At 39.8% G+C, this 24,221-nt stretch overlaps 1 protein-coding gene across 6 annotated transcripts in view; it reads right to left on the bottom strand.

The window, feature by feature from the left end:
* Positions 1 to 1,160: 1,160 nt before the first annotated feature.
* Positions 1,161 to 24,221, bottom strand: part of DCLK1 (doublecortin like kinase 1) — a 560,719-nt gene continuing 537,658 nt past the window's right edge. For 3 of the 6 annotated variants that reach the window (XM_069758966.1, XM_069758968.1, XM_069758970.1), the window contains 2 exons: positions 13,747 to 13,820; positions 1,161 to 2,222 (listed from right to left, as the gene is read on the bottom strand). In XM_069758966.1, coding sequence (XP_069615067.1) covers positions 2,165 to 2,222; positions 13,747 to 13,820 — 132 coding nt within the window. In that variant the 3' untranslated portion in view covers positions 1,161 to 2,164. The remainder of the gene's footprint in view (positions 2,223 to 13,746; positions 13,821 to 24,221) is intronic. The other 3 variants (XM_069758965.1, XM_069758964.1, XM_069758969.1) reach the window with 1 other exon arrangement.

Below are 24,221 nucleotides of genomic sequence, written 5' to 3'. Positions count from 1 at the left end.
TCACTGTGTGCCTTAGAAATAACAGGCACATACAGTACAGACCAAAAGTTTGGACACATGCTATTTTTTTACCTAAATGTCCCTGTCCTCAATCTGACATTGTTTTGCTTTTGTTCCTGTCTGTTACTGTGACATAGCTCCCTTTTCCCTGTATACAAGTCCCCTCTAGCCAAGTAGGCGTGATCCTCAAGGAGACGCTCACAGAGAGGAGTTGAAGACCACGCCCAATTGGGTAAAAATAATATATATTATATATATATACTGTAGTTGCAAACTACGTGTCTGTTGTGCCGGCACAGAGTGGTCACTTATCGCTTCTGCTGGTGACTCTGTGGATTCAGTTGATATCACGTCATCAGAGCAGCAGCTTCGCTTCTTATCTTCCGCTCTGCTGATGGGGAGTGACTTCGATGTCATGCTGATTGATAACCGGCTCCATGCTGCATAACTGCGGGAAGCTGGCTGTCAATCGTAAAGACGTTGGCAGGTCGCACCTTATCAGCACAGCAACCCGGAAGAAGAAAAGCTCCTTTGTTGATGTGGAGCAGCTGATTGCTGACAGGAGTGGTCAGTGACTGCTCTGAACCAGTGCCGAGGTAGCGACTATCTGCCTGTTAGTTTATTGGCTCATAGTAAAAAAAAAAAACAATGGATAACCCTTTTAAAGATATGTTTAACAACAAGGAGAATTTGGCAGAATTAAGATTGCTGCTCAGGACTTTATCAAAGGCTTTAACTAAGGTTTAGTGCAAAAAGCAAAGTGTGTACAATTACCTTGCATCTTATAGATTATCATTGTAAATAAAAACTGGAGAATGTGGAATAAAGATGTACTGATAACACATCCTAAAACCTGCAATGTTAATAAGCTGTAGTGAAAAAAAATATGGTTGTTTTAATGCTTTACCATACCTTTCTGCTATACATCTTGCCTTTTTTTCTTTTTTTTTTATAGTTATAACAGTTTTCATCGCAAGTCCATAGCTACAAGTGACCCCCAAAGTATGTTACAAAATAGGGTAAATGGGGTAATTCACAGAAGTGGAGCAATCATAAAATCGTTGTTATTTAGTTCATTCAATGTTTTAATGACAATATTACTACAACAGAGGACAATGAAAGTGAAAAAATGGGTATGACCAAAGCAAATTGAAAAACAGTGACCAAAGATTCAGACTTTATTTTTTCTTTTTTTAAATGACAAAACGAGAAAAAAATATTTGGATTTATTTCTTGGTGGAGAATGACAGACGTAGAAAGACAACAGGCAAGAAAGACATACAACGCTCTCACACATTGGCATCCAAGATATCCGTTACTACTCCATAAGCTGACAAACACTAACTGGTCATTTTGGCTTTCGGTAAATGTAGATTTCATTTTTTCTGGTTTTCAACAACGTTTTATTGATACATCCACTCTCTGCGAATTTCCTGCCGGGCTTCCTGGAGAATGTATGATGGAAGTGATAGCGACATGGACTGGACTGACATTAGATTGCCCTTCAATCAGTCCATACTTGCAAAACAACTTGTAGCAATCCCTATTTTCTTTCTCATGCATCTGTGCTAACGTAGGCAAACAATCATGACTTGGCCTTTTATAGGCCCTGCAAACAGATGTTCGGAAACATTAGGTTACCCACCATAATGTGGCTGTGCTTCATATTACATATAATAATTCACAATAATGATATTCTATCATTCTCCTATAGCTCAGTATATTCACTATTAATCCTGGCCTTAACATGTTATAATAATCTGCATGGTTGCTGTATGTGGTAATCAATGTAAACCGTACCCCATTTATGTCTTTCCCACATATAGCAGCCTTATATTCATTCATGTATCAGTCATTCGTAAGAACATATTACAAGCATTTACCCCCATTGGGACAAAAGACATTCTCAATCTCATATTTTCACCCCTGCTATTTGTTCTTTCAAATCTAGAATTATTGTCAAGACTGGTAATGTCCAAAACAGAGTTCCAGAAGGGTTTTCTTTTTTTCTCATTCTGAAGTCTCGAAGGGTTAAGCCAAGACTTTAAAGTGTTTCCTTAAAAGGGTGAGTTAGGTGAGCGAACAGTCTCAGATGAACTTGGTGAATAGTCCTCTGACTCCGAAGTCAGTTCAGGTGCAGCTGGCTGGGCCATGAATCGTCTCCTCACATCCTGGTTGCGTCTTCGTCTGAAAACCTGCCTCTCCTTATCAAGAGCGGTGGTCTGGGGGGGGAGAGCAGGAAACCATAAAGGATGTTAAATTCTGGTTATAACAATACAACTTTAAGACATAGAAGTCACCGAGTCAAAATGTAACTTCTGATTAGTGATGTTAACATAGAAAACATTGAATTTAGAAGTTTTTAGGCTCCTATGACGTATGGTAAAATCCACCCAACAGTAGCCTACTCTCGACTTGCTTAATCTCAACAGTGCACTTTGGCTTTGTGCCGCAAAAACTCTCAACTAATGAAAGACTCAACTAAAAACAAGATGAGAAGTTCCCAGTTTTCTACCAACATTGAGACACAAAAGAATAAACTGTTCTGCATTGCAAAATCCCAATGTGTTGTATGAAAACAGGTAAGGAGCAAGCCTGGAACTTGACCACTTCATTCTTCAGTGTCTTTACACCGTCTACAATTGAATACCAAGAAAAGACAGAAACTCTCCTCAACTTAGATGTCTTTCTGCATTAGCTGGTGGCACAACTTGCTAATATATTCCTTTCAGTTCTATTGGCTAATATATAAAGTTATGCTGAGTAAGGCCTTCAAGATTATTGCACACCATAATTTATATCACCTATTTATTTCACCAAGAGGGTTAAAGATGCTGTCCGCCTTTCAGGAGATTTTTTTTTTTCCTTAAATGCATGTAATTGGGCCTGAAAATCATTTTTGCAATTAAGTTCCATTAAAATATTTTCAGAATTTGCCTATGGCCTCTGTGTTGAAAAGTTTATCTTTTTCCTAAGCGTCTCTTGGCTGATTTTTGACCACAGACCACATCAAAGTTGAAGGCGTAGGGAAAAAAATAGCAATAGTAAAACAGTGCAACATTCTTAATAAAACCCAATTGCAAAAATTATTTTTAGCCATTTACAGGCATCTAAGCAAATACACAAAATGTCCCCAAAGATGAACAACCCCGGGGTCAATCCTTATTTGTTAGAAGTCTCTCTTGACAATAAGCTGATCAAAATGTGTAATACAGGACAGGGTGTCCAGAATGGGAGATGCAACTTGTAAGCTCTCTTCGTTCCGACCATAAGAGGACAATCTTCTGTCCAGGATTATCGTCATTAAAACTAAGAAGTCTGTACTATGGTTTGATGATAAGTTTTCTAAATTGTACAGCCCCTTGAAGCCTTGTTCACGCAGTGTTTTTAATGTCTATTTTTCCTCTTACACAAAATTTGGATCCCAAAATTTGAAATATACAAAAGGAAAGACTGATACTTCTGGTTTTTTAGGAATCCATCCTGATTTTGGCTTAAAAATGCCTTACTAAACCGTAAACTTAACTTGCAGCCATGAAAATTATTCTACATGTTATATGTCATATTATAAATAAAGATTATTATTATTATATGGACATCTAGAATGGCTGGCCAATTTAGCACTTCTTTAGGCATGAGGGTAAAGATTGATAAAGAACCTATGGTCTCTGTGGCACAGGGATTGGGGATCCCATAATGTGATTCTGAATTGGTAAATAACAGTGAAGGTTTCATGGCTAATTTCCACGATTAATTGGGGTTGAACAAGTTTAAGGGAGTTATCTCTCAACAACGAGAAGACCAATCAGCTGTGAAGTTGCAGCCATTTTGACTGGCCATGCTGCTATCAGAAAATACAAGAGGCCTTTAGATTATAACGGTTGGGGTTTTAACTTATACAAAAAAATAATTTATAGACCAGCTTTATTACAAAAGTGGACAGTCCTCATGACACAAGCCCTTTAATTTTAAGGTAGAGGGCTTCAGTAAACCAAGCAGAGCAAAAAATTAAATAAAATAATGATTATTGGCTAACAGTGACAATATTAAATATTCATCTGCTTCTATTATAAATTATATGAAAATATATTTGATCTATGAAATGTGCTTTAACGCAGGTATTAAACAAAATTGAGTATATGAAGATGCATTTTAAAGATTTTTAAGTACTTTACATTAACGAATGTACATTTCCCTGTTATCCTTCAAACCACACTTGGATGGAAGGGCTGATTGTAAACATAATTATTATCATGCTTTATTTATATAGCGCCAAAACATTACGTAGTGCTGTACATTACATTGTGGAGTGTCCATCTTACGTAAGTAATTTGTGCCCCTAGTGCTTCTGTAATATAAAAATTGACTTCATGTCTGGGTGCAGTTTAGCATCCGCATGAAATATTCTGTCCAGGTTCTGACCACTGGAGAGGGATGTGTGCAACTATCCAAGTGCGGCTGAGGTACGATGTTCTCGTAAATCCCATAGAAATTAATGGGACATCCAAGATAGCTCGGCTGCTGATTGAGTATGTCCTTTCCACCTCTGGTGGCTGGAGTCTGGAGGAGTTATTTCCCTCTAAGACATGAGAGGCTGAGGTGGCTGAGATGGGGCTAACCCTCTGGGTTGTCCAGAAATAGCTATGAAGTCTAAAATAATTAGAGTAGATATTTCCAATTTCTGCAGAAGCTTAATTTTATATTCTTTATCTTGAGATCCAATTGACATGCCTATAATCTGCAAATGAGCTGTATACTGTAGCGTTCTATAGACTTCTAAATAGATTACTGGCGACTGTCAGCCAACCTTATAATGATGGTGGAACCCGTGAAGCACGTGTCATTCCTTGGAATCCCCCATCCCCATTACAACCTCAAGTATCTTTGTTATAGGGGTCTATAATATGGAGATCCTTAGCCATATTTCAAAGAGCATCCAGGGTTTGCTATACGTTTTCTTTGTGTGATCGTCACCGAGACATGGTGGATTTTTAATATTTAAATAGAATTAAGTTTATATTTTTCATCTATAACTTGATTTCACTAGCTGGATATTGGATGTCTTTTCCCCCCTTCCTCTGAAGATTATCCCAGGCGTGGCTCTGGCATTTTCATGAGTGGGAAATATTTGCAATAGCGGACATTTATTGACTTTCTCTTCTTCCCGATGTCCCTGTTCGGGAATCACTGACATTCAATGAGTTCCCTCAGCTTAGTTATGATGGCAGCATGAGGCAAACAAAACTTTTGACTCTTATTTCAGGGCAAATTCTCTCAATTTACCTGTCAGATTCAAATCAGCCAGAATAAAATCGTTCTGAAACTGAAATGTCAAAAATTGGTCCAAAATGTCAATGACGTGCATCACCCCCTACGTGACCACGTGACACTCGGCACCGGAAGAACCGGATGCCCATCCTGAAGACCGGGGAGCTCCGAGAACATAAAGAGGAAGGTGAGGCCTTAGGACATGTGAGGATAATTGCTTTTCATTTTAACCTCTTTGTGTCCCTCAAAATAATTTGGATGGATTTGGAGGGATTTAATTTCCAAAATCTTGGATTTGCCAAGATCAGATGTTTTGGAGAGATTTATAACAAATTAATTTTTTTGCTAACTTATTTACTAATCTCTTACATTAAATGGGAATTGCTATATTCTTTATGTAAAATACCTCAAGTAAAGCAAAGGTATAAATGAATCCTACTGTCTATTTATCACTACAGCCCCAAGTATCTGCTTTGCTGAATATAATAATGGAAATATAACCTTCCTATTTACTTTGCTCAGGCTCTGCACGATACCCAAGAGAGTCATTCGCCTCAAGGTGAATTGTGCCTGTAATTCCGAGCACTGAAAACTGTGTAAATAAGTAATGCCCTGCTTGTGGCGTAATGGTTGTTTCAAGAATATGTCCATTCTCTTAACGGTCAAAGCACAGCTTAGCAGTGTATTACTTTATCACAGGAAAGCCTGAGACTGAGTTTTTGAAAAGCCATCCTCGGCAGCTGGATGAAACGAATGGGGTTGTCAGCCATGTCCGGGAGGATAGACAAGGTTTACATTGGAATAATTTGTTGTAAAAGTTTTATGTCCGAAGCCAATAGTGATCAATGTATGTAAATGTCTCCCAGGCTGCTGTCGGCCACATCAGTCTTCTCTTCACTGCCATTTATGCATATAAATATAATTTCTTTGTAGAAGGGCTAAATTTGTCCTTTTACCTGTTAAAATGAACCTGTCACCTCTTAAAATGCTATTCACCTTCAGATATAGGTGTAATCTACAGATAAACAGCATTTAAATCATGTCTATAAGGGCTCGCGTATTTTCAGTCCAAGTGTAATCCGACAAATGCTATGCTATGGGGCCATGGACATGTTCGATTTTTTCCTCAGACAGAAGTGTATGAGGAAATATTCGCTGCATGCCTGACTTTGATCCAATTATCGGATCGCACTTGGCTATGCAAATCAATGAGTCATCGGACGGCACTCGGATGTAATTGAGCGCAGTCCGATATTCGCAGCCTCACAGAACCTATAACTTTGCCCTTTCTCTGGCCAAACAATCCTACTTCACCACCCTCATCACCTCACTATCCAACAACCCAAAATTACTTTTTGAAACCTTAAAATCCCTCCTGAAACCTAAAGTACAGGCCCCCATCACCAATCTCAGTGGTGAGGATCTGGCCACTTATTTCCTAGAAAAAAATCAACTACATCCATCAGGATATCTCAGCCCAATCTCCTCAGTGCCTGGATCCCCTTCCCTGCTGCACCTCAAGCTCACAAGACATCTTTGAGCCTGTTTCAGAAGAAGTTTCCAAGCTCCTCACTTCTGCTCGGTCTACAACCTGCAACAGTGACCCCATTCCTTCACCTCTCCTGCAGTCTCTCTCACCAGTGGTCACCACTCACCTGATAAAATATTTAACCTCTCTCTTTCTTCAGGTATCTTTCCCTCCTCATTTAAACATGCCATCATTACCCCTTTACTTAAAAAGCCATCCCTGGACCAGAACTGCACGGCTAACTACAGACCTGTCTCTAACCTTTCCTTCATCTCTAAACTCCTGGAACGCTTGGTCCACTCCCGTCTAATCCGCTATCTCTCGGATAACTCTCTTCTCGACCCCTTACAATCAGGTATCCGCTCTTTACACTCCACTGAAACTGCCCTCACTAAAGTCTTTAATGATCTAATAACAGCTAAATCCAAAGGTCATTGCTCTCTGCTTATTCTCCTGGATTTATCTGCCGCATTTGACACTGTGGATCACCAGCTCCTCCTCACTATGCTCCGCTCCATAGGCCTCAAGGACACAGCTCTCTCCTGGTTCTCCTCCTACCTCTCTGATCGCTCCTTCACTGTATCTTTTGCCGGCTCCTCTTCCTCTCCTCGTCCCCTTACTATCGGGGTTCCGCAGGGCTCAGTCCTAGGCCTCCTCCTTTTCTCTCTATACACTGCCCCTATTGGACAAATAATTAGCAGATTTGGGTTCCAGTATCATCTTTATGCTGACGACACCCAATTATACACTTCTTCCCCTGACATCACCACCACTCTAATTCAAAATACCAAGGATTGTCTGTCTGCTGTCTCTAACATCATGTCCTCCCTCTATCTGAAACTAAATCTCTCTAAAACTGAACTACTTGTGTTTCTCCCTTCTACTAACCTCACTCTACCCAACATCGAAATTACCCAATAACTCCCAAACAGCATGCCCGCTGTCTTGGGGTCATATTCGACACCGAACTTTCCTTTACTCCCTAAATCCGATCACTCACTCGCTCCTGTCACCTGCATCTTAAAAACATCTCCAGAATCCGACCTTTTCTCACCTTTGAAACTGCTAAGACTCTTACTGTCGCTCTTATTCATTCTTGTCTGGACTACTGCAACTCTCTTCTAATCGGTCTCCCTCTTTCCAAACTTTCTCCTCTCCAATCCATCTTGAATGCGGCAGCCAGGGTCATATTTCTGTCCAGCCGCTCCACTGTGCCAGTCATTACACTGGCTACCCATTCACTACAGGGTCCAGTATAAACTCATCTCTCTCACCCACAAAGCTCTCCACAGTTCTGCACCACCTTATATCTCCTCTCTCATCTCTGTCTATCGCCCTACATGTGCCCTCCGTTCTTCAAATGACCTAAGGCTAACATCCCCCGTAATCCGAACCTCGCACCTCCGTCTCCAAGACTTCTCTCGTGCTGCACCAGCTCTCTGGAATGCACTTCCCCAGACAGTCAGACTGATACCTAGCCCCGACGTATTCAAGCGCGGTTTAAAAACCCATCTCTTCAAACAAGCCTACCACATCAACTACTCAGTAAACTAACTTTGCCCTGTTCCCTCCTTCCAAATATTATTCTGAATCTGCACCCTACTATTCATCTGTCTCCACACCCTCCATGCACATGATAACTGCACTTGATACTTGACTATTGCACTTAAACACACGGGCTGATGACCGGATCATGCAGCTTTATATGAAAATCCCTATTTATTATAATTGCCAGACCTGAAATAACAAGCACTTTTCACCTATTGTGCCCCCCCATTTCCTTGTAGATTGTAAGCTTGCGAGCAGGGACCTCACCCCTAATGTCACTGTTTAAATTGTCTTAACTTGTACTGAATTTATTGTCTGTACATGTCCCCGCTTAATTGTAAAGTGCTGCGGAATATGTTGGCGCTATATAAATAAAAATAATAATTATTATTATTATTATTATTAATGGAGAAGATGGAGACATTTTTTCTTCATCTTCTCTTAATCTGAGAGCATCGGATCACACCATGCTCACACTCCGATCTAACTCTGATCAGAGTTTGATCAGTGTCATTTGTAAATTCTCAGGAATCTACAACGGTCTGCAGCTGCCATTAGGCTTACTGACCGAAGCAGTGGCTTCAGGAAGAAAGCGAAGTTATAATCTCCCTGCAGCTGCTCACTTCTAGTCATCGGGGTGGTGCAGAAAGCAGTTTCAGTCACCACTCACTACAAAGTGAGCATGGCTTTAATCACTCCCTGACACTGTGACTGACAGCCTGCTCTGCACACATACGCTGCACACACAGTCTGCAGAGATGTCTATCAATCAATGTGCCAGAAAGTGATTACAGCGGGATTATCAGAGCCAGCTCCAGTTGCTCATGGCAGCGGCAGGTGCTGGCAGTATGGCACAGCTGGTAACTGTCCCATATGGAGAGGGATCAGCTCTCAAACCTGCTCCATATACCTGCACCTGACATGTACATTGTACATGAACATCATATGTCGGGAAGGGGTCCCGTTTTTATGGCATATTCATGGGACAAGCAATTAAGGTATGATAGGCATGGGTTCCACATTTCATGGCCCTCAGATTTTGTGAGAACCAGGTTGAAGGACCCCTCTATAGATTTCAGTTGAGGATTTGTCTCTCCACTGTTTGCTAACAGGCCATAATAATTTAACATTATTGTACCCCTAAGATTTCAGTACATCAATTGGACTTCATTTATCAGAACTGTCTCACAGAAGACATGTGTTACCATGGCAACCAATTATAGTGCTTTCATTTTTCAGAGGAATTTGAAGGCGTCACTCTGGTCGCTATGGGCAACCACACCAGTCTGTTGTTAATCAGTTTGGATAAATTACAGCCTATATGTTAACATTTGTTGCCCAGTTAACTCTTTTGCCGACTCAGAAAAACAGAAATGTAGTACGGTAATTTTTGTAAATTTATTAAAAAAGAAAAACTGAAATATCACATGGTCATAAGTATTCAGACCCTTTGCTCAGTATTGAGTAGAAGCATTCTTTTGAGCTAGTACAGCCATGAGTCTTCTTGGGAATGATGCAACAATTTTTCACACCTGGATTTGGGGATCCTCTGCCATTCTTCCTTGCAGATCCTCTCCAGTTCCATCAGGTTGGATGGTGAACGTTGGTGGACAGACATTTTTGGGTCCCTCCAGAGATGCTCAATTGGGTTTAGGTCAGGACTCTGGCTGGGCCAGACAAGAATGGTCACAGAGTTGTTCTGAAGCCACTCCTTTGTTATTTTAGCGGTGTGCTTAGGGTCATTGTCTTGTTGGAAGGTGAACCTTCAGCCAATCTAAGGTCCAGAGCACTCTGGAAGAGGTTTTCATCCAGGATATCTCTGTACTTGGCCGCATTCATATTTCCTTCAATGACAACCAGTCGTCCTGTCCTTGCAGCTGAAAAACACCCCTATAGCATGATGCTGCCATCACCATGTTTCACTGTTGGGATTGTATTGCGCAGGTGATGAGCAGTGTCTGGATTTATCCAGATATACCGCTTACAATTATCGCCAAAAAGGTCTATCTTTGTCTCATCAGACCAGAGAATCTTATTTCTCATAGTCTGAGAGTCCTTCATGTGTTTTTAAGCAAACTCTATGCGGGCTTTCATATGTCTTGCACTGAAGAGAGGCTTCTACTGGGGCACTCTGCCATAGAAGACCGACTGGTGGAGGGCTGAAGTGATAGTTGACATTGTGGAACTTTCTCCCATCTTCCTACTATCTTGGGTTTCTCTTTTACCTCTCTCACCAAGGCTCTTCTCTAACGATTGCTGGACGGCCAGGTCTAGAAGACTTCTGGTGGTCCCAAACGTCTTCTACTTAAGGATTATGGAGGCCACTGTGTTCTTAGGACCCTTGAGTACTGCAAAAATTCTGTTGTAAGCTTGGCCAGATCTGTGCCTTGCCACAATTCTGTCTCCTTGGCCAGTTCCTTTGACCTCATGATTCTCATTTGGTCTGACATGCACTGTGAGCTGTGAGGTCTTATATAGACAGGTGTGTGCCTTTCCAAATCAAGTCCTATCAGTTTATTTAAATAAAGCTGACCTCCAATGAAGGAGTAGAACCACCTCAAGGAGGATCACAAGGAAATGGACAGCATGTGACTTAAATATGAGTGTCTGAGCAAAGGGTCTGAATACTTATGACCATGTGATATTTCAATTGTTTTTTTATTATTATTAAATTTCCAAAAACTTCTGCATTCTGTTTTTTTTTCAGTCAAGATGAGCTGCAGAGTGTATATAAATGAGAAAAATAATGAACTTTTTTTAATTTACAAATGGCTGCAATGAAACAAAGGGTGAAAAAATTTAAAAGGGGTCTGAATAATTTCAGTACCCACTGCATATGGGCAAGTTACACTAGTTCCAATTATATTAAGAAATATTATTTGGACATGCCACCTCTCACTAAGTGAAGATCTGACTGCTGGACTCACCAATCCTCAGAAGGAAGGTTCAACAACGCCATTGACAATGAAGTAGTGTTGTGTTGGGAGAATCTGATTGAGGCCGTTCACACATTTGACAATCACGGTCTAAGTACTGACTGCGAAGTCCATAAGGGCTGCGGTTATCCAGAACCAAACTCAACAGCCCCATCGACATGGACAGGCTGATGAGTTCAGGTCAGGAGACCACGGCCAGACTTTCAAAAGGCATAAAGGTTGAAATCCAATAAATCAATTTTTTTCTCCTGACATCTACTACTGGGGAAGAGAGTAGTGCCATTCACATTAGACAGATGGCCAGTGTCACTGAAGTTGGCAGGTTTGGCTGACTTTCATCAAATTTGTAAGAGCCACTACCTGATCAAGGGGCTGTGGACCACCTCCAACCACGCGACCTTGGGCAACATCCCAATACCTGAATTTTCAGGGATCAATGTGTAACACTTTCTAATGTAATTTCATCTCAGTACAAAATTACCTTTAAGTGAACAGCTCCCAATTTTCACTTTTTAGTAACAACATGATACAGATCGTTGCACATTATTGGCCTATAATTAGATTGTTCTACACGTCGTTACTGAGTATTAACCTAAAAATAAAAGTCACTTTATGGACCCTGTGCATTTGCTTAAAACAAAAGTTTATAGACACAAAGAAATCAAGCTCTGTATCGTACAAACAGAAACATAGCTAAAATATATTGTATATATAGAGACAAACAGAACGAAGAGTCAGACAATAAACTGCAGACCATGACACACGGAAGTGACTGATGCTCAATGCATTGTCTTGTTATGCATTGTTAGTCGTCAGGTTTTCGGTAAGGATTGTGTTTTGTGTGGTTTAAAACTACAGACTATAAATATAATACATTACACTGATATTCTGAAAATTTAATATGTAGTATACAGATGTAACAGAGCTGAGTTGGCCATTTGGTGTGGCCTCTGTCCTACGTAGTACATCTTACCTGCACAAATAGAGGTAATTAGGGGTTGTCTCATGTCTTCAATCAGTAGCGCAGTGCTCCGCTGACTCCTACTGTTTACCGGGGGCGCTGTGCTTCTGATTGACTGACAATTCAGACCGCGCTGCTGTTCCAGACTGAGCACTCTCCAATACTGCACACAGGCTCCGCTTTGCCTCTGCAGTATCAGAGGAGCACAGGGAAGCGGAGACAGATCCTTCAGAACAGAGCTTCAAAGTTCTAGAGGAAAGAGCATGTAAGTGCAGAACTCTTAGCCCAGGAGACCTGCCTCCGCGGATAGACTGCAATGGTGGCCAGTAACCTAGGGAACTGATAGTAAACAATAGAATTAAAGGGTTGTCCACTACTAGGACAACACCTTCTTAAACTAAATGTTTGGCCCCGATAAAATAAAGCCTATACTTCCCTCCCGTGTCGGTACCATGTTGGCATTTGCGGTCCCGGGCCTGTGATGTGTGGTGACACGTGATGCCGGCGCCCAATCAGCGCTGGCGCCATTGTCTCCGCCTTTGGACAAACAGAACATGCAGAGGAAGTCCGTGATCAGCTGCAGCCCTGGCTTCCTCTTCATGTTCAGTTAGTACAAAGATGGAGACAGTGCTGATTAGGTGCCGGCATCACGTGTCACAACACCGCATCAGAGCCTCGGGGAGAACGACGTAAACTGCAAAGTTGCTTGTTTTAACAAGCTTTTTGCAATGTTAACCATTTATAATATGATTAAGGGCTCGTAACATGACCATAATATTGGTCCGATCCGGCAAAACATCAGATCGCACTGAGACCAATCTTAGTCTATGGGGCCGTGCACATGTCCGAGTTTGATCTAATATTCAGATTGGACATGCAAGTCAATGAGTCAGTGGAAAACATCAGACTGCACTCGGATGACATCTGAGTGTAGTCCAATTTCCATGGACTGACACAATGGAGTTGGAAAAACTTCTTTTTCCATCTTCTCCTCATCCAAGAGAATCAGATCGCACTCTGATCAAACGCTGTTCAAACTCTGATCAGACTGTGATCACAGTGTCACTTGGACTATCAGCCGGATTTTCTCCGATGGCGTACTCTACGGTTGTCTGTCCCTGCCCTAAGTCTTTAAATAACAACTTCAGCTCTGCTACATCTGATAAAATTAAGATAACATTTTTTTTTATATTTTTGTACTTCAGGTTAATGCACCGCACTTTATTTGTATGTACACTGTCTTTTAAACCACAAGAGGTATTCAGCAAATGTGAGATGAAGAAAGCTGGCCATGTCAGCGTGAATAATGGACAAAAAAGGATGGAAAAGGCGGATGCGAAATCTCAACAGAGACTGAGATTATAACTTATAAAGCGGCATATGGACTGGGTATAAAAAAACAAAAAATTAAAAAAGCATGTTTATCCACTGAAGGAACTGGTTAATGGAGACTGCCAGCACGTCGCCATGGAAACACTGACTGTTGGCGCTGAACCATCTCATACCTTATCCAATACATTCCTGGCTGTTGGTAGTAGTCCAAAGACCCTGATCTCTTGATGGAAAAACCGTGGTCCAGCTGAGCAGAAAGAAATGGGGCAACTCAGTGGATCATCAATTTGGTAAAAAGATTCTATTTCCACATGACCCTGGTATAATATAATACATCATATTATCTATCCCCCCCCATACCCTCCATTGATCAGAGGGGTCACAACAACATCATACCCCCTACTGAACAATGGATCATTTAATGGAATAATACAAGACAAAATGACCTACTTACTAAAAGTGTTACTCTTCCTCAATATTCAACGTATTGAATATTAATAAAGCAGCGCTACAGGAAAACTCATAGAGTGTGTTATCCCGGATGTAATGCCTGAGGGTCCGGTACGTGACTGCTCTATTTCATATGTTCCACGCGCTGCCTCCCCCTTAGGCCCTGCACTAGGCCCTGCACTAGGCCCTGCACTAGGCATAACACCGTATATCTGTTCTCAAGTGTTCCTTCACTGCCAACATCAACATGTGCGTCTGGGAATATCTTTTAGAGTATTTATTACTGTCCTCTAGATCATTACTGTGGTTGTTCACACAATGATGGAACATGTTAGATCATTTTAATTACAGTTACATTATTTTCCAATATATAACTATACTACTAATATAAAAATACACAACTGATAAGATAACTACCGTACTAATATATTATGCATCAGAAGAACTAATTAATATACCAATAAAATAAGTACACTACTAATAATATAATTACACTACCAATATAGCACCTACTATACTAACAGAAGAACTAAACTGCTAATATGCAGTAGTACCTAATATACTAATAAAATAACTACACTACTAATATAGTAACTACTATACTAACAAAATAACTACTAATATAGTAACTAATATACTAGTAAAATAACTTCACTACTAATATAGTAACTAATAAACTAATAAAATAACTACACTACTAATATAGTAACTACTATACTAACAAAATAACTACACTACTAATATAGTAACTACTATACTAAAAAAAAAAAAACTAATATAGTAACTAATATATTAGTAAAATAACTATACTACTAATATAGTAACCAATATACTAGTAAAATAACTACACTACTAATATAGTAACTAATATACTAATAAAATAATTCTAATATAGTAACTAATATACTAGTGAAATAACTACACTATGAATATAATAACTATTATACTAATAAAATAACTACACTACTAATATAGTAACTACTATACTAACAAAATAACCACTAACATAGTAACTAATAAACTAATAAAATAACTACACTACTAATATAGTAACTACTATACCAATAAAATAACCACTAATATAGTAACTAATAAACTAATAAAATAACTACTAATATACTAGTAAAATAACTATACTACTAATATAGTAACTAATAAACTAATAAAATAACTACTAATATACTAGTAAAATAACTATACTACTAATATAGTAACTAATAAACTAATAAAATAACTACTAATATACTAGTAAAATAACTATACTACTAATATAGTAACTAATATACTAATAAAATGACTACACTACTAATATATAGTGATGAGCGAGTGTACTCGTTGCTCGGGTAGTCTCCGAGTATTTGTTAGTGCTCGGAGATTTAGTTTTCATCCCTGCAGCTGAATGATTTACAGCTACTAGCCAGGCTGAGTACATGTGGGGGTTGCCTTGTTGCTAGGGAATCCCCACATGTTTTCAAAGTTGGCTAAAAGATGTAAATCATTCAGCTGCAGGGATGAAAACTAAATCTCCGAGCAGTCATAAATACTCGGAGACCACCCGAGCGTGCTCGGGAATACCCGAGCAACGAGTATATTCACTCATCACTACTAATATAGTAACTAATATACTAATAAAATAACTTCACTATGAATATAATAACTAGTATACTAATAAAATAAGAATACTACTAACATAGTAACTACTATTAGTGATGAGCGAATGTACTCGTTACTCGAAATTTCTCGAGCACGCTCGGGGGTCCTCTGAGTATTTTTCAGTGCTCGGCGATTTAGTTTTTCTTGCCGCAGCTGAATGATTTACATCTGTTAGCCAGCTTGATTACATGTGGGGATTTCCTAGTAACCAGGCAACCCCCACATGTACTTATGCTGGCTAACAGATGTAAATCATTCAGCTGCGGCAAGAAAACTAAATCTCCTGCGGTCACCCAAGCGTGCTTCGGAAATCTCGAGTAACGAGTATATTCGCTCATCACTAACTATTATACTAATAAAATACCTACACTGCTAATATAGTAACTACTATACTTATAAAATAACTACACTACTAATATAATAACTACTACACTAATAGAACTACCCTACTAATATTAACTACTAAACTAATATAATAATTACTAAACTAATATAACGGAGAACTACACTACTATAACTGCTATACTAATAAAATAACTAAACTACTAATATATTAAGTACTATACTAATAAAATAATTACACTACTGATATTACTAAATACCAAACAACTACACTACTAATATAGTAACCAATACACTAACCAATAACTATTATAAGAATAAAATAACTACACTAATAATATAGTAACTACTATGCCAATAAACGAACACCACTACTAACATAGTAACTACTATACTAATAAAATAATTGCACTACTCATATAGTAACTATTATACTAATCAAAGAACTGCAATACTAATAAAACAACTGTTACACAAAAAGTAATATAGTAGCTACTATATTGATAGAACTATGCTACTAACATTGCAATGACTCTAGTAATATAATTAGAAATAATCTAGTAATATAATTACCTTACAATCATAATAAAAACAATTCACCTATAATTACATGATGAATAAAATAAACTCTCTAAATATAAAACTTACACTACAAATATGACTACATTACTAATATAATAACAATTGATAGCATTAATTCCTCACCTTTCAAGTTAGTCCTTTAGGAAATTAACAGAATATGATCTTAATGGTCTAGACGCAACACGATGATCATGTTTTATAATTGAGTAACATTAAAGGGGTGGTCCACTTTACTTTAACAGATATATTGAGGGCATGATTTTATGGTGCATACTAATCTATGAGTATTACAGGTAGCCCTCCTGTCCTTGTCAGTACAGCCTTCCTCACAGACTGGTCAGTTCTCTTGTTTTCAATATAGCCGATAGTGGAGGACGTGACCAGTCCTGTCCATTAGCCTCCTCCAATTGAAAAACAGCTTTACCATGAGCAGTTTTTTTCTACTGGAGGAGGCTGAGGAAGGAGCAGACATATCATTAGGGCAACGTGGGCAGCAGCATATGGGCCCAAGAGGTAAGGGGCACACTTTCACCTTCAAATCAGCAAGCAGGTCCTGCCATAGACACAAAGAAAGGTCTATATGCTGTTCTTGCACAGGGGCACTGTCCTGTCTGTGTCTGCCACTGGGTTGATTAGCTATAGAAGGTGTTGGTGGAAATAACCCCATGACCCCTGACATTTAATTTTCACATGTACCGATGAAGGGGGCTTCAAACAATTTTTATTCCCTACACCACAAAGGTGCTCATGTTGAAACCTTCAAACAATTAGTACTAAAAAATTTGCGCTCGATTGAACACTGTAAAAAAGTGGATAATCTTAAAGTGGAAGAAAGGAAAGCAACAACATACCTAAGGGAGAACAAAGAGGTTATAATAAAAAGTGCAGATAAGGGGGTGGAGTCATGATAATGGACAGGACCTGGTAGTTGAATGAGGGCAAACTCTGTTTGAGTGATCAGGATTACTACGAGAAGTTAGATTCAGACCCCTCCATATCAATTTATTTGAAATTGAATACTCTGGTAAAGAAAGCTTGGGAAAAAGGGATCCTGAATAAAAATGAAACTTTTTGGGGGATATTCCCCGTTATAAAACACCCGTTTTTTATTTCCTCCCGAAATTGCACAAGAACGCAACCAACCCCCTTGGCCACCCTATCATCTCGGGTATTAACTCGATAACTGCGGACTTATCACATTATGTTGATCTATTTCTTCAAAAGTTTGTATTGAATTTGGACTCCTATTTGAAAGATTCTTCTGAATTGATCAAATTAGTGAGACATCTACTCCCTCAGAGTAATTGTTTATTGCTAACTTTAGATGTGACATCACTGTATAGCAATATCACCCATGAGTTGGGTATGCAAGCAGTGGAACATTTTCTAACAATGTCTTCACTTTTGATTGCACAATACAGTTGTGGCCAAAAGTATTGACATCCCTGCAATTCTGTCAGATAATACTCATTTTCTTCCTGAAAATGATTGCAATCACAAATTATTTGTTATTATTATATTCATTTAATTTGTCTTAAATGAAAAAACACAAAAGAGAATGAAGCAAAAGGCAAAACATTTCACACAAAATTGCAAAAATGGGCCAGACAAAAGTATTGGCACCCTCAGCCTAATACTTGGTTGTACAACCTTTAGCCAAAATAACTGCGACCAACCGCTTCCGGTAACCATCAATGAGTTTCTTACAATGCTCTGCTGGAATTTTAGACCATTCTTCTTTGGCAAACTGCTCCAGGTCCCTGATATTTGAAGGGTGCCTTCTCCAAACTGCCATTTTTAGATCTCTCCACAGGTGTTCTATGGGATTCAGGTCTGGACTCATTGCTGGCCACCTTAGAAGTCTCCAGTGCTTTCTCTCAAACCATTTTCTAGTGCTTTTTGAAGTGTGTTTTGGGTCATTGTCCTGCTGGAAGACCCATAACCTCTGAGGGAGACCCAGCTTTCTCACACTGGGCCCTACATTATGCTGCAAAATTTGTTGCTAGTCTTCAGACTTCATAATGCCATGCACACAGTCAAGCAGTCCAGTGCCAGAGGCAGCAAAGCAACCCCAAAACATCAGGGAACCTCCACCATGTTTGACTGTAGGGACAGTGTTCTTTTCTTTGAATGCCTCTTTTTTTCTCCTGTAAACTATGTTGATGCCTTTGCCCAAAAAGCTCTACTTTTGTCTCATCTCACCAGAGAACATTCTCCCAAAACGTTTTAGGCTTTTTCAGGTAAGTTTTGGCAAACTCCAGCCTGGCTTTTTTATGTCTCGGGGTAAGAAGTGGGGTCTTCCTGGGTCTCCTACCATATAGTCCCTTTCATTCAGACGCCGACGGATAGTACGGGTTGACACTGTTGTACCCTCGGACTGCAGGGCAGCTTGAACTTGTCTGGATGTTAGTCAAGGTTCTTTATCCAACATCCGCACAATCTTGTGTTGAAATCTTTTGTTAATTTTTCTTTTCCGTCCACATCTAGGGAGGTTAGCCACAGTGCCATGGGCTTTAAACTTCTTGATGACACTGTGCACGGTGGACACAGGAACATTCAAGGTCTTTGGAGATGGACTTGTAGCCTTGAGATTGCTCATGCTTCCTCACAATTTGGTTTCTCAAGTCCTCAGACAGTTCTTTGGTCTTTCTTTTCTCCATGCTCAATGTGGTACACACAAGGACACAGGACAGCGGTTGAGTCAACTTTAATCCATGTCAACTGGCTGCAAGTGTGATTTAGTTATTGCCAACACCTGTTAGGTGCCACAGGTAAGTTACAGGTGCTGTTAATTACACAAATTAGAGAAGCATCACTTGATTTTTCGAACAGTGCCAATACTTTTGTCCACCCCCTTTTTTATGTTTGGTGTAGAATTATATCCAATTTGGCTTTAGGACAATTCTTTTTTGTGTTTTTTTCATTTAAGACAAATTAAATGAAGATAATAATAACAAAGAATTTGTGGTTGCAATCATTTTCAGGGAGAAACTGAGTATTATCTGACAGAGTTGCAGGGGTGTCAATACTTTTGGCCACAACTGTATACAGGCAGGTCACGGGCTGCGCGATGGGGACGAGATTCGCCCCAAGTTATGGCAACTTGTATATGGGTCTTTTTTTAGTCCATTTTCATCACGCAGTCCCCTCTGGCATTGGGCCGTATTAATTTCTACCGTTGTTTCATAGACGATTTGATTTTGACTTCGAATGGCCCTGAAATTACGGCCCTTGATTTAATTGATGAATTAAATAGGAATCCATGGGGCTTATCATTTACAGTGTCCATGTCCAACACATCCATCCAATTTCTCGATCTCCTCACCAAAGTAGATGATCAGGGGAGGTTGTCCACGTCAACACATTTCAAACCTGTTGATGTAAACAGCTATCTCAGGTTTGATAGTGGGCACCTCCCCAGATGGATTAAGAATATTCCATTTGGCCAGTATTGGAGGGTTCGTAAAAATTGCACAAATGATCAAGATTTCATGAAAGAATTGGGAATTCTTAGGCTGAGATTCCTACAGAAAGGATATCCTATGAAGATATTAATAGATGCCTATAAGAGAACTCAACCTCTCACACAAGATTGTTGCATTGCAGAAATCCTTTCCGATAATAAGATCAATAAAACGAAATCTAGGGAATGGAAAATGGTAACCACTTACAACCAATCTCGAGCAAGTATTCAAAGGTTATTAAGCAAGTATTGATTAATCTTACAGGCTGACCCAATTCTTTCAAACCATTTGCCCAACAGGCCAAATATTTGCGGAAACCGCAATTTGCGGAGTATGGTGTCACCTAGCAACATTTTTTGGAATTAAAAAAATACAAAGGAGAGAGATACCCATGAATTCTAATTTGGGTTGTTACACTTGCAACACCCCAAAATGTCTGTGCTGCAGCACAATTGTTGGTGGAGCCACCTCTTTCAGATCCCAAACCACTGGGGAGAGGTTCACCATCAATTGCAGGTTGGACTGTCAGTCCACTTATGTTGTTTATCTCCTGCAATGGACGTGCGGCCTACAATATGTGGGTTGCACTCTTCAGACAATGCATGCTAGATTAAACAAGCATCGTCACAATATACGCAATGGGTTTCAACAACATAGTGTGTCCAAACATTTTTGCACTTTCCATCAAAAAGATCCAAAAATCTTAAAACTTATAATTATAGATCAAGTAGCTGTTACTGCTCTGGATCGTTATAGCAACTTGATAAAGAAAGAAAGTTTTTGGATCTTTAAATTGGGCACTTTGAGTCCTGAGGGTCTGAATTTAACCAATGAGAATGTGGCTAAGTAACAGTAGTAAGGATAAAAGAAATGCACTGTATGGTAATAATTAGAAAAGGAAAGGACTGAATGTGTATGTCCTTGTCAGATTGCAGATGCTAAGCAGGCTGGGTCAGCACGAGCATGGGAGACTGGCTGGGAATCCCTGGTTATGACATTAATAAAGAAAGAAAAGATAAAAGGGATAAATTCATATTTCCTTTGTGTTCTTATAGTTTTTGAATAAGGATTTTATATGCTACAGTACAATCTGTTATTAGTATTTTTAGATTGTGCATGATAAATATTTTGTAAAAAAAAACGTTTTGCAGGTGATTAGGTGGTTGAATCATTTTGAAATATATTATCTTTAGATCAAATGTTATATTTTATTTTATCATGATATTGATATATTTTACATATTTTTACATCTATATATTGTACATTTTATATTTTATATCACTTTATTTTTTGAGCATTTTTGGAATTTGTTTTGTTTTATTGCTTCATTTCTGACAGCTGACTGCTTGTATAGAAAGAGTTAATCGACATCATTGAATGCTTCCATCCTATTGGTCCCTACCCCTATTTAATGTGTCACTTCCTACACTGACCGTAAATCCACCTGAGGAAGGTAGCAGTCCGCTACCGAAACGCGTAGTGGTTTAATAAAAGGTTGGTTTACCACTAATCCATTGCAGTGTGCTCTATAGCCATAGCGTTCCTTAAATTGACCACATATTTTTTCCAAAAAACATTCATATTCCCCTTGAAGGATTGTGGTTGGAGAAGCTTGGGGCCATACAGTTCATCTCCAGGCAACAGGACCTGAAGTGACATCACATCCTGTGAAGTGGCATTACATGACTGGATCTTGGGCCCACGTGACCAGACCAGGAAGCACAGGAGCAACAGAGCAGGAGTGCAGGAATGCACGGAGATGTCCGCTACCGGAGTTGTGCAGGGGTGCACAACCCTTCCAGGTGAGAGGCTAATCCCCCACCTTTCATTCAAACATCCCAATTAAATCACCTGGTGCTTCTCATGCTGCGCTCTTCCATGTTTATTGTCTTACTGGGTTGATGGACTGGCCTGGTCACATGTTCCTCCATCATTCTGTGGCCAGGAGGTGTAGAAGGCGATATTACAATTCACAGGAGAATAATCTGTAATACTTACCGAAGACAGGAAGAGAGATGCCGGCGCCTGAAATGCAGGGACTGATATGCAGCACCAGGAGGGTGAGTAGGACTGGGGAAGGGTGAGCCATGTGATATTTACCTGTCCCCGTTCCACCGGGCTGTGTCTTCCGGGTCCTCTGGCTGTTATGTTCAGGTCAGAGGGCACGATGGCGATGACGTGGTTAGTGCACGCCCTCTCCCTGAACAGTCACAGCAGAGAATCGGCAACGCTGAGGAGCAGCAGGCAGCAACGAGAGGTGAGTATGTAATTTTTTTTTATCGTAGCAGCATTATATGGGGCCATCATTAACCTTTGTGCAGCATTATATGGGGCATATTTTTGTATGGAGCATCTTATGGGGCCATCATTAACCTTTATGGAGCATAATATGGAGCATATTTTAATATGGAGCAACTTATGGGGCCCATCATGAACTTTATGGAGCATCTTATGAGGCCCATCACGAACTTTATGGAGCATTACATGGGGTGTATTTTGTATGGAGCATCTTATGGGGCTCCTGATTCAATATGGATATTCAAAAACATTTAACCTACTTATGTCTCAATTAATTTTACTTTTATTGGTATCTATTTTTATTTTGGAAATTTATCAGTAGCTGCTGCATTTTCCACCCTAGGCTTATACTCGAGTCAATAAGTTTTCTCAGTTTTTTGTGGCAAAATTAGGGGTCTCGGCTTATACTCAGGTCGGCTTATACTCGAGTATATACGGTATATATTAGTCAATGCCATAAAATCATGTACACAACGCATCTGCTGAAAAAGAGAGAAAGTGGACAACCCCTTTAAAGGATTCCATCATAGAAAAAAGCTAATTTTTCACAATTCCTAATGCTTAGAAATGCTGATGTATTCCAGTTAATGTGCCCAAGGCTGATATCTAGAATAGGTTGATGAATGCGTGGTCTTGTCTGGATCTATCATACACAAACGCTAATCGTGCTCATGACGTGGCAATGGTTTAATGCTGCCACCTACTGGTCTAACGTGTCATTGGCCTATTCCAATGTGAGGTTCATATACTGCAATAATTCTGCAACATTTGGAGGCGTTATTTGCTAGAATCAGATTAATTATTGGGGCCAATGTCTTTTAAATATGTCCCTATGTCTAGATCAGGGGTGGGGAACCTCAGGCCCCAGGGCAATTTACGGCCCTCAATGACCTTTTATCAGGCCCCCGAGCAGTTTCTCAGGGACCCGCATTCTTGGGCAGGGAGCTGTATTTTGATTACAACCAGCTCATTAATTTCTACTTGCTCTATTAGCACACACACGCAGTGTTCACTACTGAACACTGAAGGGCATGCAATGAAAGATTACGTCCTGACACAAGTGCCACAGTCAGGATGTACTTTGTGGGCGGAGATTGTCCGGCCCCAGTAGGATGTTATAAATTTCCAAATGGCCCTTGGCAGAAAAAGGATTCCCCACCCCTGATCTAGATCTTGATATCATGGCTCCTCCTAGTATTCTTTTGATTCCCTTCTCACCCAGTATGGAAATCCCTTGTAGGGTCCCAATTGCCATTAATATGCTTGGTAAAAGAGGGTCCAGGCAGTGGGACTGAGTTACAGTGCTCGCATGTCCACGGTCTCTGGACACATCAGGTTGATGTTTTAGGAGAGGATAATAAGACGGGTGCTGTCACGATATTGTATGAAATATAATATGATTTTGTAGCTTTGCCTTTCCATGCTGCGGGCTAAAAACCCCCTTTCCTTGTGTGTTTCGGAATGTGTGTGTAGAAGAGCTTTTATTGCTTCTTGCTGCATTCCTGACTTTCAGCTCCCAAATCCCTCATGCCCCTCCTAAAGGAATTTTTACGATCGATATAGATGCATAGACAGTTGTACCAGCTGAAACTGGTTGGATCTCCCTTGTAAAACATGAGGTTCTTTGTCCTAATATTGCAAGATATTGGGCCAACGATTTAGGCTAGGAAAATAAAAAGTACATATTGTTAACGTCCATCGGTGGATCTATCCACCACGGTAAACGCGGGCTTCTAGTTCCAACAGGGGCAGAGTATGGATTTATCTGGAACTATGCATTGCATCAAGCCCAAATTTGGTCTCATTAGAACGCCAATGTTAAAATAAGGTGAATGCTGGGTGTGTTATGATTCTGACAT

Source organism: Ranitomeya imitator, chromosome 3, assembly GCF_032444005.1.
Source record: "Ranitomeya imitator isolate aRanImi1 chromosome 3, aRanImi1.pri, whole genome shotgun sequence".
In the NCBI taxonomy this organism is placed as follows: Eukaryota; Metazoa; Chordata; class Amphibia; order Anura; family Dendrobatidae; genus Ranitomeya; species Ranitomeya imitator.
Note: the sequence above shows the minus strand (reverse complement) of the source record. Positions and strands in the feature narration are given on the sequence as shown.